The sequence below is a fragment of the Hyperoodon ampullatus genome (assembly GCF_949752795.1).
Source record: "Hyperoodon ampullatus genome assembly, chromosome: 16".
NCBI classification, from domain to species: domain Eukaryota; kingdom Metazoa; phylum Chordata; class Mammalia; order Artiodactyla; family Ziphiidae; genus Hyperoodon; species Hyperoodon ampullatus.
The window spans coordinates 54,032,319-54,056,976 of record NC_136929.1 but is presented as its reverse complement, the minus strand read 5'-3'; the positions used below and the strand labels follow the sequence as shown (position 1 = coordinate 54,056,976).

General features: G+C 42.2%; 1 protein-coding gene across 1 annotated transcript in view; it reads right to left on the bottom strand.

Moving 5' to 3' along the window:
- Nucleotides 1-307: 307 nt before the first annotated feature.
- The window catches only part of TNFSF11 (TNF superfamily member 11), a gene marked incomplete at both ends in the record, with an annotated part of 34,962 nt that continues 10,611 nt past the window's right edge, over nucleotides 308-24,658 (bottom strand). Inside the window, 3 exons of the mRNA XM_079721826.1 lie at nucleotides 308-729; nucleotides 6,436-6,534; nucleotides 6,615-6,660. Coding sequence (XP_079577952.1) covers nucleotides 308-729; nucleotides 6,436-6,534; nucleotides 6,615-6,660 — 567 coding nt within the window. The remainder of the gene's footprint in view (nucleotides 730-6,435; nucleotides 6,535-6,614; nucleotides 6,661-24,658) is intronic.

Genomic DNA, 24,658 nt, shown 5'->3' with positions numbered 1-24,658 from the left:
GCCCAAAGGCAGTTTTTCATAAAGGCAACCATAATTGCTCCAATCTGCTTTAATTCTAGGAATTCATTACAAAATTTAAAAACCACTGTGTAAGAAAACCCTTAGATTGTAACACACCTTGAGTCCAACATCTCCCATCGGCTGTAAATACATTCGCTCCCTACAGAGTCAAAGGCATGGGTCTTCTTGTACCCTGTGGGTCATAGCCCTTAGTAGTCTCACACACCTACATATATCTTTCTTGGCTTGTTTTTAAAGTTTTCTATACATCCTAGGAAATACGTGAAAACACTTCATAAAATGGGGCTCAATCTATATCTCGAACTTTAAAAGCCCCAAAGTACGTTGCATCTTGATCTGGATCCAGTAGTGAAGGGTTGGATACCTCAATGCTTATTTCCTCACCAGACCGTAGCTTAAAAAATCCTCCAACATTTATGGAGTAAAAATGGAATTCAGAATTCCCCGACCAGTATTTGGTGCTTCCTCCTTTCATGAGGGTATGAGAACTCGGGATTTTGATGCTGGTCTTGGTGACATACACCATTAGCTGCAGATAATTCGCAGTGAGGTTTCCCGAAGTTTCATGATGTCGAAAGCAAATGTTGGCATACAGGTAATAAAAGCCATCTTGGTTAACTATTAGTTTTCCATTGCTGAAAGTCATGTTGGAGATCTTGGCCCAACCTCGGTCATGGTACCAGCAGGACAGACTCACTTTATGGGAACCTGAGGAAAAGAGAGGCACGTGATTTAAAGCCCACCCCTTCAAGGAGAAGGACATCCTCACAATTCTATGAGGTTGGAGAAGGACTTACTGTCCAGTCATTGTTCCAATGGGAAAATAATTTCTCAGAATTTATTTTCTAAAAGGGGAGTACCAGTACATTAAGAAGTACTTGTGCTGTCTGCTAGGCACCTGAGAGGGGACAAAGACAAAATCTCAATTTTCCTGCCCTCAAGGAGCCTATAGTACACAAGGGATAAGTATGATATACGTTCAGACAGGAAGCAAGGCGCGGCCCTGATAAGAAAGGTGTGGATATTGCAATGGGAATTCAAAGGAAAGAGATTACTTCCTCCCAGAGGGCTCAAGAATGATTTTGCTGGGCTACTGAGCCTGATAACTTAAAGGAGGAATTCAGCCAACAGAAGCATAAAGGTCATTCAAGGTTGAAGGAAGAGAATCAGACAAAGGCAGTTGAAACAAGAAAGCAAGAAACAAGTATAGGAAGAGAATATCCAGACTTCACATGACCCCACTTTCTCTTTTAATTCACGGAGACAGGTATATAGAAGGAGCTGAAAATCTGGGTCACAGCAACTTTGACCAAAAAGTCAAAATCTTAAACTATATTCTCATCACCATTGATTTTCCCCTCCTCCAATAGCCCAAATGCCTCCCAAGGCCACACGACTGAAAAGCTGCCCCCAGAGAAGTTCACAAAGAACACATCCTTGGCATTGCACTCCCCAGCTTCACAACTTCATGCAATCCTTTGTGCCCAAAGGATGGTAAAATCTCTTCTAATTATTAGACCAGAACTCTCCTTTAGCTCCTTCTCACACCTGAAATGTGACAACCGATCTTCATGTCACTGTTTCTGGAGCAGCAGAAGTTTCTAGAAAATCTTCTAAGTCAGCAAAGCATCCAATGCTTTGAATATTTCAGGTCTTTAGTGTACTTTACTAGGTCTTTAAAAATTGGGACTACCTCCATGATAAACCTCATTAATCAAATATTTATATTTATATGGATACCTATTAGCCAACTGGAAAAGATGTCAGCTAGTGGGGAAAAAGCTGTTATACGGTGGAAAGTCCAGAGTTTTCCTCCAGAGGATTTTGTAAACACTTATGCTAAGTTAAGGTTGTCATCTGCTAGGATTTCAACAAGGCAAAACAGAGCTGAGGAGTCTCAGAATGGGGTGGGGAGTAGTTTCTGAAGCCAGGGAGAAGTTCTTTGCTGCCTGTCACCCAAGAGAAATCCCCCCACAGAATTTAGACTTAAAGTGGATTCCACGGATCCATCAGAGCTGACGACACTTTGGCTAGAGTGGGTCTTTGGGAGATCTTTATAGACCAGAAACCCACACTGGCTAACTTGCAAGACTGGCCTGAATCCTGGGAAAACGTGAACACCTGCATCTTACTCTGGAGAGCCACAAAAAAATGTTCTATTGTCCCTGGATGGGTACTGGGCAGCTGGGATATGGTCTGGGGACCTCAATACCAGGCTGTTCCAGAACCAACTAGATGGTAGGGTAAGTGGAAGAAAAAAAAATGCGGCGGCGTCCAAGCTATGGTGGGGCAACCCCCCATCCTTAGACATGCCTGCAAAGGCAAAGAAGCCAATGGTTTCGATCCCCGTGCTCAGGGGCAGGACAGATTTCCTGAACTGCACATCGTATCCACAGGAGGGCGCCCGAGCGAGCCTGAGAAGCCATCACAGGCACTGCTGCCTCCAGAACCCAACACAGCGCCCTGCCCTTTTTCATCGGAGGTCCTACCTCAGATCATCCTAAATTAAAGCATCCCAAATGTAAATATCATTCCATGGTCGCAAGTGAGTCAAAATGAGACTGTAAGACTCTATGCATCACATCCTCATGAACACTAGCAAAGAAACTTCTCCAGGCTGGTAAACAGCCACCTAGTCCATTGACAGAGCTAAAAAAACTCAAGGTGTTTCCTATTTCAAACCATCCCATGGTTACCGCCTTCTTCCCCTACTCTTGTATTCAATCCTTTATGCAATCAATTATCGGTCTTATAGTTTATCTCCTATGACGGCCCTTAACAGATAGCAGCAGAATGACTAAAGTGACGTCTACCCTCTCGACAGGTTGGATCAGCTAGTGTTAAACCAAGGGCTCAGTGATACAGTCCAGGGAAGGCAGGGAAGGATATGAAAGAGAGAGGAGAACACAAAAACCCTGACCGCATAGCACTCCTGTTGTTAGCTCAAGTCAAGTTGAAGGAGTGTCCTTATTTCCTTCTATACGTGCCTATATTTATCCATTCACTGATCAATTTAGTCATTTAGTACATATCTGAATGGTGCTTTCTATGGGCATTCACTCTATCCACAGTTAAGAAATGCATCAAGCAGTATACCCTCAAGGCACTTAGTAGTGGAGAAAAGAAGAAATGGGCACACCAAATGAAAAATATAACATTTTCATGTCTGCAGGTCACACAGCACATGGTTGAAGTTCAGTTAAAGCACCTGCCAAGTGGAAGGTGCAGAAATTAGTGGCGACCACGTGAACTCAGCCCAGTGACAGAGGGCAGGGAGAACTTGCGTCAAATGTGGACGGGCTGAGAAAAGGGAGAGGATTGTGATCGAGGGAAACTGTTCGAGCAAAGAACGCAATGCACACAGCACGCAGAGGAAAAGGGAGAAGAACTGTCAGTGTGAACTGGAGGGCTCATGAATAGCGATAGTGGGAGAAAAGATGAGAATAGCGGCCCCATCAGGTTAGAGGCCCTCACACAGCAAGCCTGGGCTTCCATCACTAGAGACCTTCAGCCTCCCCAGCTGCCCCAGCCCCTAGGGTCACTGCTATTAGATATTAGAGAAGAAGTCTCTCCAGATATTTAGCCTGAGCTGCCCTTAAGAAAGCCATGAATGCTGACCTCACAAAATACTCCCCAATGCATTTTATTCAAGAAGCTTTGAAATACAGTCAGTATAAGGCAGATTCTGATTTCTTTCTTATGTGTAAATAAGTACAAATAAGTATGGAACAGAGGCCCCGAATGAACATGCAAAATTAAAGCCATCTTCCTCTGAAGTATCCAATCCTGGCCCAAACTGGGAGATACATGGACTCAAGGAGTCACTGGCCAAGCCAGAAGAGCAAATTCTATTTTCTTAAACAGAAGCATACACTAACTCATTTCACTCTGTCTCAAGCTCAATAACCATCCGAAAATAACCAGGAGTTTTGCCTTCTTTTTGGCAATGATTTGATGCGAGGTGCCCGGAGGGAGAGCTATATATAACTAAAACATGCTTGTTATTGCCAAATAGACTTTGGCACACAGTCTAATGCAATATTTATCATATGCCATTTAAAATGAACTGAAAAGATAAATGCAGACTACATTCACAGCACACACAGCTGATAGATCAGTATTAATTTGATTGCCTTTGCTAACATGCAAAATAGTTTTCCACTCAGAAAATTAGTGCAGTTCCACCATAAGACACACACATACACACACACACACAGAAAGAGAGAGAGAGAGAGAGAGAGAGGGAGAGAGAGAATTTGTTTATGAAGCAAATATCTGGGACAGTATAGATAGTTTAGGAAAATCTAAAAATCAAACAGTTGGTTTCTCCTTTCAATGTCTGTAGTCAGGAAAAATTCCTTTGTGGCCCATACTATATTAGTAGCTTCAAAACTGCTTATTAAAACTTGGATTTTTTTTAACTCTAAGAAGAACTTGCCTTGAATCATTTTTGTAAAACAAAAAATAGAATATATAAAATTATTTAATTAAACTTTAAATAATGACAAATTACATTCACTAAGTTCTTACTATATGCCCACTTCCATATAAGCATTTTAGTATATAACCTCATTAAATCTTTATAGCTGCCCCATGAGGTACAAACTGTTACCATCCCCATGAAGAAGCTGACACACAAAGGATTCCAAGAATTTGCACAAGGTCACCCAGCCAGGTAGTACAGTGGGACCTCAAACCCAGGCCATCAGACTTGAGACGCCCTGCTATTAAAACCACATTAATCTACTTCTTTGATGAAAAGAGGAACATAAGCGCTCTGAATTTATTCCCCTCTGACAAAGCCAACAGGCCACAAGATACTTACGTGATAACCTATAGTATAAAAAGCATGGACTTGGGAATCAACTAGAGTGGAATTCAACTTCTAATCCTGCCACATTGTAACCTCGATCAGATAACTTACACTAGGTGGAACTTGGTTTCCCTGTTTGCAAAATCTGAATGATAATCACTGCCTTGCAGGGTTGTAGTAAGGTTTAGAGATAACGAATACAGAGCAAAATGCCTGATACAAAGTGTGTGTATAAATGGTATAAGAATAATAACAATAATATTCCATTGTCACTCCATCATAATGTCCTTTGTGATCTTTCTGATGCTCACCTAACCCGAGGTGAAGTAACCAGTGGGGATTATATGATGGAAATCACTGGTACATTAGGAAGATGTAGACACAGAGCTCTGGGTTTCCTCATTTCCAAAAGATAATGAGGTCTCCAGTCTATTGAGCTAAATTCTTAGCCAGAAAAAAATGATAAGTCCCTGGAGAATGAGGATGTCTCATTTTCTAGAGGGCTATTGCCTCTTAAATATCACTCTGTTGAGCTCCTGCCTGGAACTCTGCAGGAGATGGCTGAGTATATGACTACCTGGAGGAATTCATGCACCTCACAGGCCAGCAATGGGGATGTGTCAACTTTTGCTTGGAAAGATAAGAGATGAGTATAACACGGGATTATCCTTCCCAGTTATGCAACCTCAACTTGCAGTCTTTTAAAATAAACTCACTCTGATGATCTGAAAATGAATATAGTGATGATGTCCATTCTGGCACGATTGAGAATCACTGTTTCCATGATGTGGAGGACCAACTGAAGAATAGATGATCTTTCTTCTGGTCTAGAAGTTAAGGGCTCTCAAAATTTTGCTAACAGGCTAAGAGTAGGTCTGAGTATTCAGATGGGCTGATAAATGACTTTTTTTAAACATCTTTATTGGAGTATAATTGCTTTACAATGGTGTGTTAGTTTCTGCTTTATAACAAAGTGAATCAGCTATATGTATACATATATCCCCATATCTCCTCCCTCTTGCATCTCCCTCCCACCCTCCCTATCCCACCCCTCCTATCCCACCCCTCTAGGTGGTCACAAAGCACGGAGCTGATCTCCCTATGCGATGCAGCTGCTTCCCGCTAGCTATCTTTTTTTTTTTTTTTTTCTTTTGCGGTACGCGGGCCTCTCACTGTTGTGGCCTCTCCCATTGCGGAGCACAGGCTCCAGACGCGCAGGCTCAGCGGCCATGGCTCACGGGCCCAGCCGCTCCACGGCATGTGGGATCCTCCCGGACCGGGGCATGAACCCATGTCCCCTGCATCGGCAGGTGGACTCTCAACCACTGCGCCACCAGGGAAGCCCCTAGCTATCTATTTTACATTTGGTAGTGTATATATGTCAATGCTACTCTCTCATTTCGTCCCAGCTTACCCTTCCCCCTCCCTGTGTCCCCAAGTCCATTCTCTATGTCTGCATCTTTATTCCTGTCCTGCCCCTAGGTTCATCAGAACTTTTTTTTTTTTAATTCCATATATATACTGTTAGCATACGGTATTTGTTTTTCTCTTTCTGACTTACTCTTGAAATATTTTTCAGGCTGGATATAAATGGAACTTACCTGATGGGATGTCAATGGCATTAATCGTGAGATGGGCAAAGGGCTGAGTCTCAGGCTTGTTCCTTCTGGCCAGATCTAACCATGAACCTTCCACCATGGCTGGAGACGAGAGAAGCCATGTTAGCTCAAAGAGGAGTCACCCTAGGGGTTTTCAAATATTTATACAGATCCATGCTTACCTTTTTCTGCTCTGATGTGTTGTGATTTAACAATATGTTGCATTTCCTGCAATAAAAAGAAAAAAGAATCTATTTATACACTCTTTTGATAAAGCAGTTAAGAATTCAGTACTGTCGGACATACAATAAATTAATCCTCTTTCCTTCAAAATATGCCAGAAGTACATAGGCAGTAAAATTTCTTGATGTTCTAAGTAGCTATCAAGGGAAGTTCACCCCAAAGAATTATGTTGATGTGCTTAAAAAGCAGACTACACACATACCATCCAATAAAATACTTTGGACAATAAGAGGAAATAAAAGACAATGTAAATTATAAAACACGGAATCACTGAACATAATTAAACACTTGTAGCAGGTACACAAATGGAGATGAAGTTAACTAGGAAAATAACAATTAACCACAGAATATATGACCCTCTTAAATTTTCAGAGAGTCTCTTTTTATGTCTGTTTCATGAGTGAATTCCTGTTATAATGTTGAAGCTCAGCCCATAAGAAATAGAAAGATGCTTGGCTTCCAGTGGTTAATTTTTTATTTTAAAAAGTCACAGTGTATTTAAAGTACCACATGGAAGTCTAAGAGCTTTTTAGATTACCAATCATTAACTTAAAATATTGCCACAAATAGAGGTTTAGAAGTGCAAGCCAGTAAAAGAAAGAACTCAAGTATATAAAGAATATAGGTAATTGTGTATCTCAATTTGAGCCCTGACGATGAAGGGTCCAATAAGTAACTGCAGGCCCACCTGGATCAAGACCTTAGCTACCATTAAATAGTAAAGTGATGCGGATGGAACTTCAGGCTTTGACTTCAGCTCAAATCCCTTCTCAGTCACCTACAAATACTGAGGATATTAACAGCACCTTTATCATCAGTGGTTGTGAAGACTCAATAAGATCATGCATGTAGGCATTCAGCAGAGGGTCTGGTAACTCCATACATCTAAACATGACTAGAAACACTCTGGAGAGATTCCTAATTTCTCGGTTATTGGGGTGACCATCCATGCTCACTACCCCACCCCCTCATGATGTTTGAAAGATAGGCCAGATAGCTTAAGTTCTTGGAATGTCTGGAGAGAAGGGCTTTGAGATAGAGGATAGTTAGATAGATAGAGGCTATAACAAAACTTCGACTGTTAGCAGTTGGAAGGGTTCTAGTGGTAAAATTACATTGATTCTTCTCTCTGCCTTCAAGACCCCCAAGAGAGAAGAGAATCAATTCTATTTTTTAAAGACCCTTGGAGGATAGCACAGCTGTCTTCAGTTCCCTATTCTAACATCCTAAAGAAGTCACAGCATGACTGATTTTTAGAAGGAAACTTTATAGCCTCATCCAAGGCTACTTCCTGCCCTTGCCTTGACCCAGGGCACTGCTCTGCACAGCTCTGGGAGCATCTCTGCAGGAAATTCCAGGCAAATGATGGCTGGCTCTTTTGGGTTGTGCAATGCAGTGGCCCTTACCAGGCTTTGTTCCTCTCCCCACTCCATCCAAGATTTATTTCTCTCCCCTGCTGACTGCCAATCTCCCAAGTCTTTTCTCATGATCTTTGGATTCCCAGTGGTACCCTGATTTCTGGAATTTCCTGGTTTAGTCTTCCCTGCATTCACAACAGAGATTTATATATGCACAATGTACCTATTATACATTGTGTATACCTTTATACATTTATATATACACAGTGTATCTTTTACCTTTATAAATACATAATACATTCCATATAATATATATATAGTGTATCTTTATTCATTGTATATATCTTTTTACATTTATAATGGAGATATATACACACACAATGTTTACTATACATTGTATATAGCTTTATACATTTATGATACAATATATCTTTTTTTTTTGTGGTACGCGGGCCTCTCCCTGTTGTGGCCTCTCCCGTTGCGGAGCACAGGCTCCGGATGCGCAGGCTCAGCGGCCATGGCTCACGGGCCCAGCCGCTCCGCGGCATATGGGATCCTCCCGGACCGGGGCACGAACCCGTATCCCCTGCATCGGCAGGCGGACTCTCAACCACTGCGCCACCAGGGAGGCCCGATACAATATATCTTTATACATTGTGTATCTCTTTATATAGTTATATATTTGTATATAATGTAACTTTATCTGATTATTATCTCTTAAAAAATTGGAACAAATAGGAACCTGGATGACAGTAATTCAGAGATTTAAAGCTACCCCTCATTTTCCCTCTAGCTCCGATCTGCCTCATCCTCAGAAGGAAGAGGGGAGAGAGAAGAAGGAAGGAAAGCAAAGTATGACATATGCCTACAAATGCCTGCTTGGTGCTTTTCTATTGAGAAAAGCATACTTATTATTGAGAAAAACAAGGTAAGATCCATTTTGCTAGCTCAGTGGTTCTCAACCTTGAACATGAAGCACGATCTCCCAGAGGGCTTGTTGAAACACAGTTTCGGATCTGCTTGGTCTGGGGCGGGACCTGAGAATTTGCATTTCTAACAGACGAGCTGGTGTTGCTGACCTGGGGCCTCCATTTGAGAAGAGCAATCCCTCTCACATCCCAAAAGATTTCAGAGATGAGCAAATCTGAGATTTTCTTGAAGCTTGAGACCAGGCCAAAGGAGCAGCGGACAAAAGTCACTGATTAAGTGGGCAGGGAAAGTTTGTTCTCTCCTACCTGGGAATGAACTTCTCCTGCCCATTTAATCAGCAGGTGCTAGGTCAGAGCTGTCACGGAAACTTTTCATTTCAAGAAAATTCAATAACCAGTGCCATTCAGAAACACTTTCAATGTCTGCTTAAAAAAAAAAAAAAAAAGTGTGTCATGACCCAAGATGAATTAAAACTTGAGCTAAAGGCCCATGAGGTAATGCTGCTTTCATGTTATATATTGTTGGGTATCCAAGAATTGCAATGCCTCTTAGAAACCCTATAGGTAAGTTTCCACATGAAAAGCAAAGTACATGATGTGTCTATAGCCTCGGCTACGAAAAATGTAGTCTCAGTATCTGTTCTTATATCCCTACCACACCCCAATCTTTTGAACTCAATATCATTGTTATTTATGTGCACAGATATCAACCACAAACATAACATTCTTCTAAGACTACAGTTTTAGGGTACCCTGGCCCAACTCCAGCCAGTCTAACTCAATTAGTCTGATATTGACTTGGTAGCTTTTTACAAGAATCTCCCCAGGTGATTCTAATATGCAGCAGGCATTGAGAAACATTATGACTAATTGAGCATTTCCGTGAATGGTTGCTTGGCGACAGCTCTATTTCGTCCTAGATTTATTATATCCTCACGATTTATATATATTCCAAGTGTTGAAAATTAAATCATCCCGGGCTTCCCTGGTGGCGCAGTGGTTGGGAGTCCGCCTGCCAATTCAGGGGACATGGGTTCGTGCCCCGGTCCGGGAAGATCCCACATGCTGCAGAGCGGCTGGGCCCGTGAGCCATGGCCGCTGAGCCTGTGCGTCCGGAGCCTGTGCTCCGCAACGGGAGAGGCCACAACAGTGAGGGGCCCGCGTACCGCAAAAAAAAAAAATTAAATCATCCCTTACATCTGCAGCCAGCAAAAAGCCAACTATCTCCCCTTGTATTACCCTGTTTGATTCATGTTAGAATCAGAGGCTGGGTAACTACTACTAAGCTCACTTTTCAGACTGGAAAATGGAGGCCAAGGGAGAATAAGGATGCCCCCAATAACTCTGGGACTTGAGCCTACACCTTCCCAGTCCTCTTCTAGAGCTATCAGCCCACCCCCCTTCACAAGATGTGGTCAACAACTCTACTCCTGGAAGCTGGCAGGAAAGTATCAGTGGCCTGTGATGGGGTTCAGGACATGCTACCCCCAAATATGGTGCTTTGGCAAGTGGAATATTTTAAGCTAAAGGATTTGGGGAAATGGCAGAGGCAGGAAGGACTACCTGGCTTTGTCCTTCTCCCCTGAAGCAGGTCACAGACCCTCATGTGAGAAGTGCCTTACCACTGGGAAGAAAGGAGCGTCTTCGTCTCTTAAGACGGGAGGACGCCTAGAGGAATCTGAAGGAACAGGCCTTGCTCCGTTTCCCCCAGTTTACCATCCTTAGCTCAGACCCTGTCCTGTCCTGTCCTGTCTCATTTTTCTACACCTTTCCACCCTTCATCAAACTGGGTATAAAAACCACTCAGCTTAACTATTCCTGTGGGTCTTCATTTCCTAATGAAAGCTCCTGTATCACATAAAACTTACATTAAATAAATTGGTATGCTTTTCTCTTATAATTTATCTCTTGTCAGTCTAATTTACAGGGCCCCAACTGGTGAACCTAAGTGGGGAGAGGGAAGAAATTTTTTTTCCCTCTCTATACCTGTCAGGAAATTCTTAGAGGGTGGTCCCCTCCCTGAAGTAGAAACTCTGAAAGGAGGCCCACCTTGACCAGGGATCTGACAAAAAGGAACCTCAACATCAGGAAATATGGTCTCCGAATTCTTGGGGAGGGGGCTTCAGAAAACAGCAGGCTCAGAACCTGCCAAGACTTGTTCAGAGCTTGGCTAGTGAAGCCTCCAAAGTAAGCCATGAGGGCCCTGGACACGGGGGCCTCACGTCTCTAAATGTGACTCCACCGAGGCCACTCCACAGAGCAGGGCCACTCTGTTTGGTCATTTTTCTCAAAGATCAGATACTTTGCTACGTACATACCAAGCATAGTTTTCTCTTGAATGGCCCCCTAATATTTTTAATTTTCAAAATTATAAGAAACTCTTTTAAAGGAGTACCCAAACTTCACCCCAACGGACAATTCCATTTATTTCCTAAGCTTTGCATTTATGTTTATTTTCATCCACAGTAGTCCTCTTCTTTTGTCACATTAATTAGAGTGTTTTAAAATTTGCAGAGTTCTTTAAGTCCCAAATTTAATCATTCAGACATTGCTTCTGGTTTCTTTGAATGCAGAAAGTTCTGATTCATCTATTAATAATTTGGGGAAGACACTACAAAGAACATCCTAACTCCTTTCCTCTGAACAAATTATTCACATGAAAGAGATCTTTTAAAAAATGTTATATGTGTTTTATCTTATTTTATATCCAGCTGTAAATTAGAAAAAAAAAGTTAACTCTCTGGATAGACATTCAATGCACTCATATGTCGTCTACACTCTCAGAATGCCCACAGCTTTTCATAAAGACGTATAGGCAGTTCTGATACACCTCCCAGCAAACAGCCTCCAACAGAAGCCAGAAACAGTTTCCAGGCTGAGGAAGCCGGGCAGACAGCCCTCCGTGCGCTCTTCTCTTGGCTGAAAGCTACTAAAGAGAGCCCAGTGCCCCGCTCCCCAGGAAGATCAGCGATCTACCTTCTCAGAATACAGCATGTTTAGCATCTGTCACATGCAAGGACAAAGAGAACTACCCCCTGGTTTCCAAAACCTACTCATGACCGTTAGGATCACCTGTAAGTTACTAAGAAAAATCCCATGAATGAAGGAACCTATTTATGGTCACACTGTAACAAGTAGGCTTTTCAGAGAATTTATGCACTTCTTAAATAAGCATAATTTGCGCCTAAATTATGAGAGCTCCATTTAACCCTTCAAAACAGGACAAAAAGGAAAACCGACCGACTGGTAGACAGCCAAAGAAATCGCTGCCAATTCAAGGATAGAAGAAATCCTCTGACATACTGCCACCTAGTGGACACTGTCTAACATTGCCAAGCCTGGGCTTCCACAGCCAGATCTCGCAGATTTGAAACTGCCTTGGCCCCCAACTCCAAAGTCTAAAAACAAGAGAGATGCAGAAGTTTCACAACATTTGAAAATCTGCTCCTTGTGGTATCTTCCTATTTAGACTGCACTGACTTTTCGTCTTTGCTGTCCGAGTACATTTTGAACAGACAAGAAAACAACCGGTATGATTTTTCTTTCCTTTTAAATTTCGACTTTTTATTTCACTCATAGAAAAAATGTTGGGATTTCACAATTTCTCCTCCAGGAAAGAAAGTACACAAAAGATTAATATGATTGTGTAACTGTGGTCTGTAGGACTGCTTCTCTTTAACTTCGCCTGAATTCAACATCCCAGAAGTACAATTCCCAGGAGTGTGACAGGGAGACTGCTGGGACAGGCTCCCTTGAATATCTTGGATCTTTTTCCAAAAGAGGGAGGAGGGAGACATCCCAGAACTGGCTCAGTCTTGATATATCAAAGTCACTTAGGAGAGATTGTACTCCGTAAGAATAAATATAAACACCTATCAGTACTTTCAACTTCTTTTGAGTAATTATGGGAATTTTGCTCCAGGTAATTTAAACATTTACAGCAAATGCTTAAGCCAGCCTTTGCAAACTCAGCTGGATAACTGCCCCAAACAAGACTTTGATAGCATACCAATTCAAGAGCGAATGTTATTAAATTGGCCTTAGTTTGTCTGACTGAAGTGGTTTTTTTTTTTTTTTTGGTCTTACAAAATCATATGTATAAATAGATTTAAATTTGCACTGGGGACACTCCCAGCTGTAAAGATTCCCTGAAAAAAGGTCAAGTTCCTGGAGTCTGGCCTTATCAGACTGAAAATCCCATCTGTTCATTGTGATGTGAATTGTGTGATCCATGTGGGACCTGTCTATCAGCACAGGAGAAACAATTTGTCTAGCCAGATGCTTCCAGAAACCACTGGCACCAGCTCCTACCTGGGGTCTCAGGTGGCTGGCTCCCCCTGCAACCCCAATGGCAGCTGCAGGGACATCTGGCTGGTTGAACAAGGATTTAACACCCCGTTTGCCAGATATAATACAGGGTTCATACACTTGTTAACATATGCAATGCATTCATTTTAACATCTGAATGATACCCTTCCTGTAATTCTTCTCCAACTTAGTTACAAGAATAGTGTTTTCATCAGCTGAGTTAGCACATAAATGCCACATATGGGTTGCTTCTGAAAATGAATAGCCAGTTTCCTAATTTTGCAGAGAAATCCTGCAGACTTCCACCTTGTAAATAGCTCAGAAATCCATCCTCTCCTCTCCAGCCAGAGGACCACTGCCTTCCTTCAAGCTTTATCATTTCTCATTAGGATTCCAATAATAACCTCCTACCTCCTCTCCTGATCTCCTGCTTTCCTCCAACTGGTCCATTGCTGCTAGAGTGAGCATCAGAAAGTCTGCATGGAAGCAAGCCCCTTCTCTTCTTTTTTGAAAGGTTTTTAAAAATTCTTATGGAAATAGAGTTGATTTACAATGTTGTGTTAGTTTCAGGCACACAGCAAAGTGATTCAATTATATAGATAGATAGATAGATGATAGATAGATTCTTTTTAAGATTCTTTTCCATTATAGGTTATTACAAGATATTGAATATAGTTCCCTGTGCTATACGGTAAGGCCTTGTTGGTTATCTATTTTATATACAGTAGTGTGTATATTTTAATCCCAAACTCCTAATTTATCCCTCCCTTTCCCCTTTGGTAACCGTAAGTTTGTTTCCTATGTCTGTGAGTCTATTTCTGTTTCGTAAATAAGTTCAGTTGTAGTATGACAATACTACAAATACTACTTAGTATGACAATCTCTAAGTCAATCCACGTGCTGCAAATGGCATTATTTCATTCTTTTTTTATGGCTGAGTAATATTCCATTGTGTATATATACCACATCTCCTTTATCCATTCCTCTGTCAATGAAGTCCCTTCTCTTCTGAAAACCCTCCAGGGGCTGCCTGCAGACTTCAGGAACAAGTCTACATTCCTTACCTGGGTTTATAAGGCCCTGCACGACCAGGCTGGTTACCATTCCGGACCCTCCAGCTATTCCTCCCCTGCACCCCCAAACTCCATCACCCCTGAGGACACTCTGGACACTCAAGCCACACAGAACTACTTAGAGTTATTTCTCTCTGCAGGTCTCCTGCCCTCCCATCCGTGCAGACTTGGCGTACAACTGCTCCCCTGGAGAAATGTCTTACTGCCTTATCGATAGCTCATCTTTAATTGTAAAGATTTTTTTCCCATGGCATTCTTGGCTCACAAGGCACCGAAAGAATAGCCACCAGGTGTTGTGGAGCAACTAAAGAGACAGGATTAGAATTGATGCCTTAGCTTCGCTTGCCTGCTCTCCGAAAGCTCACGTGGAGCTTCCAATCCACAGGACATGCGGGAACACTCTGTATGCACTTGGATGGAGCTCGAGGCCCCCCAGCTTGTCATGAAGAGTCAATGGTGACAGTTCGAAAACACTTCAAAGCAAAGAACTTTAAGAGCAGGAGCCATTAAAGGTTCTGTCACCTAAATACATGTCATTCAGCTAGAGTGGAGCCTGTGCTTCTCAGCCCAGATCCCCTGGAACAGAGCCCTACAGGGTACCCGGCACCAGCAAGGAGAGGGCAGGAGCACGGGGAAGGGGGAAGGGCATCTCCCCCCAATCCCCACAGGGGAGGGGGAGGGGAGGGGAGGGGGATATAGGAGGGGCCCAGGGTCCAGCAAGGGTCGGGGCAGGTGAGAGAGTAGATAAGGCATAAGCCCCTCTAATCCTGAAGGTGAGAGACTTGAATTTGTAACTTTACCCTCTCGTCCCTAAAATTCTTGATTTCTTACTATGAACTACTGATTTTAAAAATTCTCTCAAAGCCAGAGTCTTCTCCACGGGATTCTATCTCCCCCGCCCTCATGCACCCCAGCTCTGAACCCCCTCATCTCTTTGTCTCCTCACTGAATTAGCCACCAACCCACGACCATCCCCGGAAATTCTCAAGAAAGAGTTTTACCAAGAAAAATGTGGACTGGCCTCCTCCTTCCACCCCAAGTACAGTCAGCGAGGGCTCATTTCTCCCAGAAGAAGTCTGCTGATTGGAAAAGACATGTCTTTGCACACACATAATGTACTCTACCCACCGAACGGCTAAAGAATACGGTGCCCTTGTTTTCCTGAAGCACAGTGATGCTTTCCCGGCAGGGCGATGGCTATGCTGGGAATAGAAAATTAGTTTTTATTGTTTAACCTTCATGGTTTAAATGAGGAAGCTTCTGCTCTAGATAAAGGTCCCTTCGGGTTTTCATAAAGTAGCCCTATGACAGCAATATTAGTCTTCATAAAAAGCCCAATTTTAAAGTGTCTTGAGCTAGGGTACTCGTTTAAAAAGTTTCATCTAGGGCTTCCCTGGTGGCACAGTGGTTGAGAGTCCGCCTGACGATGCAGGGGACATGGGTTCGTGCCCCAGTCCGGGAAGATCCCACATGCCGCGGAGCGGCTGGGCCGGTGAGCCATGGCCGCTGAGCCTGTGCGTCCGGAGCCTGTGCTCCGCAACGGGAGAGGCCGCACCAGTGAGAGGCCCGCATACCGCAAAAAAAAAAAAAAAAAGTTTCATCTGAGGCTTGGCAGGGTAACTGCAGTGGGGAATCTTGGGCTAACTGTGCTATTTACCACGTCTCTGCTCTCTTTTGCCACTTGAAACATAATTATGCCATCTCACATTGGCAGAGCTTCTGACATTCACAAAGCCCTATCTCCTCCGTAGAAGGCTTACTCTCACATCGACCCTTCCCCAAAGTATTTCTGACTGCTACAAATGGAACTAAAGGGGAACAGAGGTACCAGGCCAACCACTGTGGACCAGTGAGGCCAGGGAGGGAAGGGGCAGGATGGCCGTGAAGGTCCTCCAGACTCCAAGTCCCTATGGTGTTCATGCCCCAAAGAGGGAAGACGCTCCCTCTTGAAGAAGACCTCCACCACTTGACGAGAACCTTCCAGGCCCTTGTAATGTGGCTAGCTTCCGACAAGATTAAACAACCAGCCACCTGATGACACCGAGAGCAGGGATGAGCACAGATCACTCGTGTATTCATTAAACGTGTTCTTTAAACATTAACTGAGCACCTACTCGTTGTACCTGTCATTGGCTAGAGAAACCAAACATCACATAGTCTCTGTCCTTGGAAAGCTCACATCTGGGTGAGTCAGACCCACACCCGGCTCCTGGGGTCAATGCTATGATGGGGTGAATATGAGAAGCCCTAGGTGTGCACAAAAGGGGCCCCTAACCCCAAAGGTGGGCAGGCGGGCATCACTGGGGGACTCTTTGGGAAGTAATGCCTGAGCTAAATTTTGAAAGACAATTAGAAAACTGTACACAAAGAGCCTGGAATGGCACATAAAGAACATGCGCAAAGACCCATAATTCATCCATCATTTCATCCATCCATCCATCCATCCATCCATCCATCCCACAAAGCTCACTGATGGCTGCTAGGGCCAGATGCTCTGCAGGATGCTAAGATGCTGCATGTCCTGGATGGATATGCTCTCTGCCTTCACTGTGTTTATGGCTGTAGCAGGGGGGCGGGGGTGGGGTGGGGAAGGGCACAGCCAGGTTAGGGAACTTCTAGCACCTTCCTGAGGTGGGTCCACCGAGCACAAGCTGAGGTGGGGTGAGGAGATGGAGCCACAAGGTAATGAGCCTGGAGAGGCTGGCGTTGGAAGGAGGGTTCCAGAACACAAAAGGCTTTGTGTTGTGTGTTCAGCAGCTCAGAATTTATCCTGATGACTATAGGGGGTCCCCCAAAGGATTTCCTTAAGTAGGAAAGTAAGATTGGAATTTGAGAAGTCACTCAGCTGTGGAGGATGGACTGGAGGTATTGTGAGTAGGATGGGGTGCCCACTTGCAGTGGTCCAGATGCAAAATGACAGTGGTGATGGTGACACCTGTGTTCAGGTGACAACAGCAGTGACACAGAGTGAAGTATGTGAAGGTTTCGTAAGGAGGTAGAATTCCCAGGACGGGGGTGAGATGAAAAGTCAGTGAGTAAGTGTCTAAGACCATCTTCTGCCTTCTGATTTGGGGTGATGGAGATAATATCATAGTAATTCACCACACAAGGGTAGATCAGATGAGAAGCAGGTACAGGCACTGAGGAGAAGAGATTCTGAGTTCACCTAAACTTTCTGATGAAGATAAGCCTTACAGTTTATAATTATCAAGATTATTTTTACTGCTGCTACTGCTGCTATTACCACCTAGTGCTCTCAAAGGGCAATAACTAAGGACTGGTGTAGCACCCTCGTGATGAGGAAGCTACGAGAGAATGGACCTCTCAGACCCTGAATCTCAAAAAGTTCAAGCAAACATTTATTGTCTGGTCATCTCAGATACGGACTGTTCTCTGCAACTTCCAAGACCCGTCTTCTCCACACAACACAGGCTGAATCCTACTTCTTAAATATAGTCATTCATTCATCAATGGCTCCCCTGTCCTCCAGTGGCCCTCAACTCTTCTTAGGATGCTTAGAACACCTCTTTGGTCAGTATCCACCCTGAAGCCTTCTTGTAAAGATGGACCAGCCCCCAGCCCTTCTAAAAAAAGATTTCCCATGTCACAAAGTCTACTCCTAAACTACCAAATCAGAATCTTTGTAACAGTAATCTAGGAACCTTTTTCTTTCTTTTGTAAACAAGGCCCCCAAGTGATTCTTAAGATCAAGCAGGTTTGGAAAACGCTGCTCTAGGGCAGGCCATTCTCTCCAGTTCCACAGGCTGTACTTCTCCTAGGACGAGCCACTCCTGGTGGAGCAATCCAACCATCCTTTACCAAGTCCCCTCCAACTGAGGACCCTCAGATTTCCTGACTTCTGGAGTCTTAGCTCAAGATCCCCATGCCACATAACGAGATGCTCCTCTTTCAGGAACGTCCTTCTTCTGCTCTGTTTCTTTAAAAATGTCAAGCCAGAATATCTTTCCTTCCACCCTGGAGTACTTCTAGCACGAAGATAAGCCCACCTCTGACAACATCACTCCCTGGTTATTTCCCACGTGCAGACCCTCCTACCTTTTGCCCTGGGTCTCCCCTGAGATTGAGCGCATCACGGCCAATGGCCCATTGTTGGGCAAAAGGCAGTAGATGGCCTTGGTTTTGTAGGAAAATTCTGTGGGTCATACTTTGGCTTTCCCATAAAGGCAGCTTTTATAAATGCTAGATATAATTGGGGTTGATTGAATTGCAGTTCCCAAAACTGTTATGGCAGAGATGAAATCCCATTGGAAAACCACTACATGACTAACATCTTGATTTGGGAACATCAGTGCCCCCAAACCCCAAGTTGCCTTGTGGGTTTACAAGAAACTTTCTTGGGACACATACTCTTATATACAAAGGCAAAGAGATAATGAACGGGGTTTAATTTTTCCCCTTGTTTCTGTTGTGTGTGTATTAACTAAAAAGCAAATGAGAAATAATGGCTATGTAACAACTCCAGTGATTACAATTTCATAAACAGTTAAGATCTACTCAACTTTTAATTGATTTCTTATGTACTTTAGTTTTAAAAATGGGAATAGGTTTCCCGTAATAATTGACATTGGAATTCTAAGGAATCAGCTTCACAGATGAAAAAAACAACCACTCAATCTGATGAACTTTCTGGTTTTAAATTAATGTTCTTGAATCCACAAAACCTACTAAAAACTGGACAAGTGAGAATCAAGGTTTATTCACAGATCACAGATGCATATGACTAAATGAACCTTTGAGAGTTCCTCAGAAAGATGCATGCTGTTAAATCTACCTTCAAATTTCTCTCTCTTCTGGAATCTAAATAATCTTAAAGTACTTTAACTTTTAGAAAATAAAATCTTGACTGTTCCAATTTTTCATAGACTTGTATATATAAAGAGTTACCTCTTGTTCATAAAGTGAACCCACTTTCCTGCCTAAATAGGGTTTAATGAGCACTGGAGATCACGCACTGTCCCCCTAGAATCCATCCTCTCCTCTCTCCAGTTAGTTACAGGCAACCCCTTTCCTCAAGCTTTGGTGCAAATGGTTGCCCCGCTAGAGACTACAATGTGTAGCCTACTTTGACATGACATCCATGTGTCATTTTATGAGTAAGTTCCAGCCAATAAGACGCTACTAGAAATGATTGACCTCTCAACTTCCAGGTACCACCTTGACTTTTTCTTTCTCCCTTTCCTCTGTATGGAGATGACAATATATGGAGAAACCAATTTGGATCCAGAGATGGAAGGTACCTGTTGAGGATGGAGGTGCCTTCCTGCCAGCCCTGAACTGCCACCTCCAGATTACTGCACACGAGAGCAAAAACTTCTATCTTATTTTGTCCAATGAGGGATGAGTCTCTTTGTTAGGGCAGCATAGACTATATGAAATAACAGTGAATATATGACTGAGGATCAAAGGGCTGTGAATCTTTGGGTACATCATTCTTAGCACCAGGAGATAGTTTCATTTATATTGTGAATCCTGCAAGAGATAAGGCCAACTATGCACTGATTCCCAGGGAATAAAATAAGAATTCCAGGTAAGAATTAATTGTTCAGTGATTATGGCTCTGGTTTTACTCCCCATTTTCCAGTAAATCTTTGGAGGCTCAGAGACTAACTGACTCCAGGAAATGGTTAGTCAAGAATATGCTAACAACATAGCTTACTGGTAGTCATCATCACCATTGGCTTTTCATATTTTGGGATGAAATAAGAGAGTTTTACAAAAACATATAAGAAGCCAGAGCTGTGTTTTTAGTTCACATTGTAAACCTGCCTCTACATAGTTTATAAGCTATGAAGAGGCAAATAGACCTGGGGAAAACATGATTAAAGCAAGAAGTCCAGATGAACATAACTTTCAACAAAAATTAACCTGTAGTATGATTATATGGAGGCATTATTGCTTCAGGCTATAATATTAATAATTATCAATTATAACATTGGTAAGACATCCAATAGATGAGAACCAGGCTTATAACATTCTGAATGGCTTTGTGAGTTGGTCAATGACTCATGTTTATTTAAAAATATTAGTTTACAGAGTTCAAGAAGTCATCAGTCATTTACTTGTTCTTTTCCTTCAATCTTTTTTTTTTTTTTTTTTTTTTGGTGGTACGCGGGCCTCTCACTGTTGTGGCCTCTCCTGTTGTAGAGCACAGGCTCTGGATGCACAGGCTCAGCGGCCATGGCTCACGGGCCTAGCCGCTCCGTGGCATGTGGGATCTTCCTGGACTGGGGCACGAACCCGTGTCCCCTGCATCGGCAGGAGGACTCTCAACAACTGCGCCACCAGGGAAGCCCTCCTTCAATCTTGAGTCTACATTAGATGTGATATATTCAAATGTGAGCAGTGGCTGCAGTTCTTGTCCTGATGGAACTGCAGATTCGTTCCAAGATCTCTAAGCATTTCTGACTGTGTAGCTTCTTCAGGGAAAAATTTTTAATGCTCCCAAACATGCATATTTATTTATTTAAGTATTAAATAAAAACCTTCCTGTATATTAGCTACCTTATAAAATATTCACAAAAATAGTTTGAAGCCAGTATTAAAATATACAGATACATGTAAATCACCTTGCTTCCTTCCAGCGTCCTAGGGAGGTCACCTTGAATGCACTGAACAACCCACATTGGAGAGCAAGGTGATTGGTGTGATTTGCATATTGATCTCTCTCCTCCATATCACCCTTTCAGATACATTTCAAAGTAAGTTTCAGGAAGTCTTTCACAAACAGGTACCCAATGTGAAATCAACAAGCAGGCATACTAACATCAAGTAGAGTCACATCCCAGGGCTCAGGATGTATAAATATGTATAAACAGATGGCTTTCCACTGAGACTGGTCGGGAGGTCTGAAGGCCAAGTGCTCCTGCTTAGGCCTGAGCCCCCCGCACTGCTCCTCAGGCTGGCAGAGGCCAGAGAGGCGGCCAAAGCTGGAGCAAGAATTGCTTTATACATCGGACACCGTATTTGTACTAGTGTTTTCTTTATTGTCATAGACTGTTATGAGAGACTTTGTAAATTGTGGTTGGTAGGGTTGGATCACTAAGAGGCTTTCAGAGTTCTGTGCTAAAGGGAAAAAAAGCCAAGAAAACCCAGCCACAAACAAAAAAGGCGGAAAAAACAGCATTACTTGTCTGACCAAAGACGGGCTGGGTAAACACCACTTTTTGCACACATAGAATGTGATATTGTGCTTATGTCTAGCATTTGTTACCATTGGATGGGTAGATCTCTCAGTAATGACTGCAGCCACAAAAGTAATTGTGTTTTATGGGTTCACCCCATATCTATATTAGAACTGAAACTAAGATACAAACCTACTTATGAATGCCTGATACATCCATCCTATTTTTAGCATCAGCAAGGGACATGAGAAATTTGATTATTTTGGCAAGATGTGTAGGCTGTCACCTTAACCAATAATCCTCATCAAAGGATAACACATTAGGCAAATTGTTATTTAGCCGAGGTAAGAGAAGGGTAAATCCTTGGTTAAAGGACAAGTTATAGCAAAGTGCCTAGCACAGTGTGTGCACTGAATAAAACTGCTTGAGTCTAATGATAAGATGAATAACGTGTGTCTCCTTCCTAAAGAGTCTCTTGTCTGGGGGAAGAAATGGTGTCTTCTACCTCCAAACACACAATGGTATATTATGACAACTTCTTATTCCTTAAAAAGAATGACCTGTGTGTAATATTGTCACCCATGAGTAACAATCCTATAGCACAACAAAAGCAAATATTAAATTAATGAAATAAAGTTCTACTCATCCTGTGAGTCACACTAGTCTGTTAGTATAATTAAAGCTGTGTGTCTTGGGAATTCCCTGGTGGTCCAGTGGTTAAGACTTTGACTTCCAGTGCAGATGGTGCGGGTTCATTCCCTGGTCGGGGAGCTAAGATCCCACATGCCTCACGGCCAAAAAACCAAAACATAAAACAGAACAACGTTGTAACAAACTCAGTAAAGACTTGAAAAATGGTCCACATCAAACAATCTTAAAAAAAAAACAAAAAACACCTGTGTGTCTTTAATAAGAGCAGTTGACTATTCTTGTCCGCCCACAAATCTTTCTCCTTCTGGCTTCCCAGGCACTGAATCTCTCATAATTAGTGTTACTCATGTGGAATGAGGCACCCTGTCCCCAACAAGCTCCTAAAATAGTGAAAATTCTTTCATTATTGTTCATCAACATCTTTAAGTACAAATTGGCTTATCGTACTTTCTATACAGTCAGTTAGAAAGCTCAAAGGAAATGGGACAATGAACAAGTAAGTTCTGATGGGGGAGTTAGCGGCGGAAAGTTCACCGAGGGAGCAGAAGTGTCAGACTGCCAGGGAGCAGCTATTGGCCACGTCTCTCCATCTGGCATTTGTTTTCACTTAGGACGTGAGATAAGGCTATCACTTTTTAAAAAAACAGCAAACTGTCCTAGTCCCATTTTTGAATAACCCAAATTACACTCACTTATTCAAAATAATTTTCTATTATATTAAATTATACACACACATACATTCACACACATAAAATGAGGTCTACTCCAAGGTGTATGTTCTCGTTCATGGACTATGGCTTTGCATAGTTCCGTCTTTACATTATCCAATCCTATTTTAAATGCCTCTATAGAGTTTTCTAGCTTTGTACATTCCTTGTTAAGCTAATTTTTCAGGCTTTTTAAAAATTATGAATGAAATCTTTCATTCATGTTTTCTAATTATTGTTTGAAATGGGGGCAGCTAGTGATTATTACCTATTAACTATTTTTTTTAATAAATAAATAAATTTATTTATTTATTTTTGGCTGCCTTGGGTCTGTTGCTGCGCACGGGCTTTCTCTAGTTGCAGCGAGCGGGGCTACTCTTCGTTGCTGTGCATGGGGGTCTCATTGCAGTGGCTTCTCTTGTTGCGGAGCACAGGCTCTAGGCACGCGGGCTTCAGTAGTTGTGGCTTGCGGGCTCAGTAGTTGTGGCTGACGGGCTCTAGAGCGCAGGCTCAGTAGTTGTGGAGCACAGGCTTAGTTGCTCTGCGGCATGAGGGATCTTCCCGGACCCGTGTCCCCTACATTGGCAGGCGGATTCTTAACCACTGTGCCACTAGGGAAGTCCCTACTTATTAACTTTTACAAACTGATTTATTTTGCTTGTAGCTTTTCAGTTCTTTTGAATTTTCCCAAGTATACGATCATATCACATGCAGATTCTACCTTCTATATATTTTCTTTCATTCTCATATGTAATTACATTTGCTGGCACATTCTGAACAATGTTAAATAACAAGGGGACAGTGGGCATCTTTGGTGTATTCCTGATATTAAGAGAAATGCTCCTATTTTTCATCATTAGCTAACTTTTAGTTTGAGCTATTTAGGATAAAATCAGGAATCCATCTCGTTCTGTTTTCTAATGGATTTTAAACATCAGAAATAAGTGCAAAATTTTGTCAATCACTTCTCAGTGTCTATGAGATAACATTTTTCTCCTTTGACCTGTTAAGATGAACCATCCTTGCATTCTCATAGGTAAATGTTAATGGTATCTGTTCTTCTTAATATTACTTATTTTCCAAATTATCTTGGCTGATCTTGCATACTTATTCTTCCAGAGGAAACCCAAAGTATAATTTTTAAGAACCAAAACACCATTGAAATTAAAAGTTTATCTCTTTTTCATTGTAAGGATATACAGTATGGGTTGATTTAAACAGAAAATTAGGAGACAGTCATTTACCTAACCAGAATTACCTTAATTAGAGGTTCAGCTTTGAACTAACAGATTACCTCTGGTACATGTCAATGTTTATAGATAGACCACTCAGTATTTAGGAGGTGGGATAAAAAACTGACTACTGAAAATGAAACATAAAACAAAAACAATAAAAAATGAAACATAAAACAAAAACAATAAAAAATGAATTAGAATTTGTCTTTCTCTGACTGACTTAACTTCACTAATATAATATTCTTTAGGTCCATCCATGTTGCTGCAAATGGCAATATTTCATTCTTTTTTTTTAATATATCACTTACATGTGAAATCTAAAAAACAATCCAGAAGAATGTATATGCAAAAACAGAAACAGACTCACAGACAGAAAACAAACTTGTGGTTACCAGAGGGGGAGAGGGAGGGAAGGAGGGACAAACTAGGAGTATGGGACTAACAGATACAAACTCCTATACATAAAATAGAATAAGCAACAAGGATTTACTGTATAGCCCAGGGAATTATATCCAACATTTTGTAATAACCTATAATGGAATATAATCTGAAAAAAAACTGAATCACTTTGCTGTATACC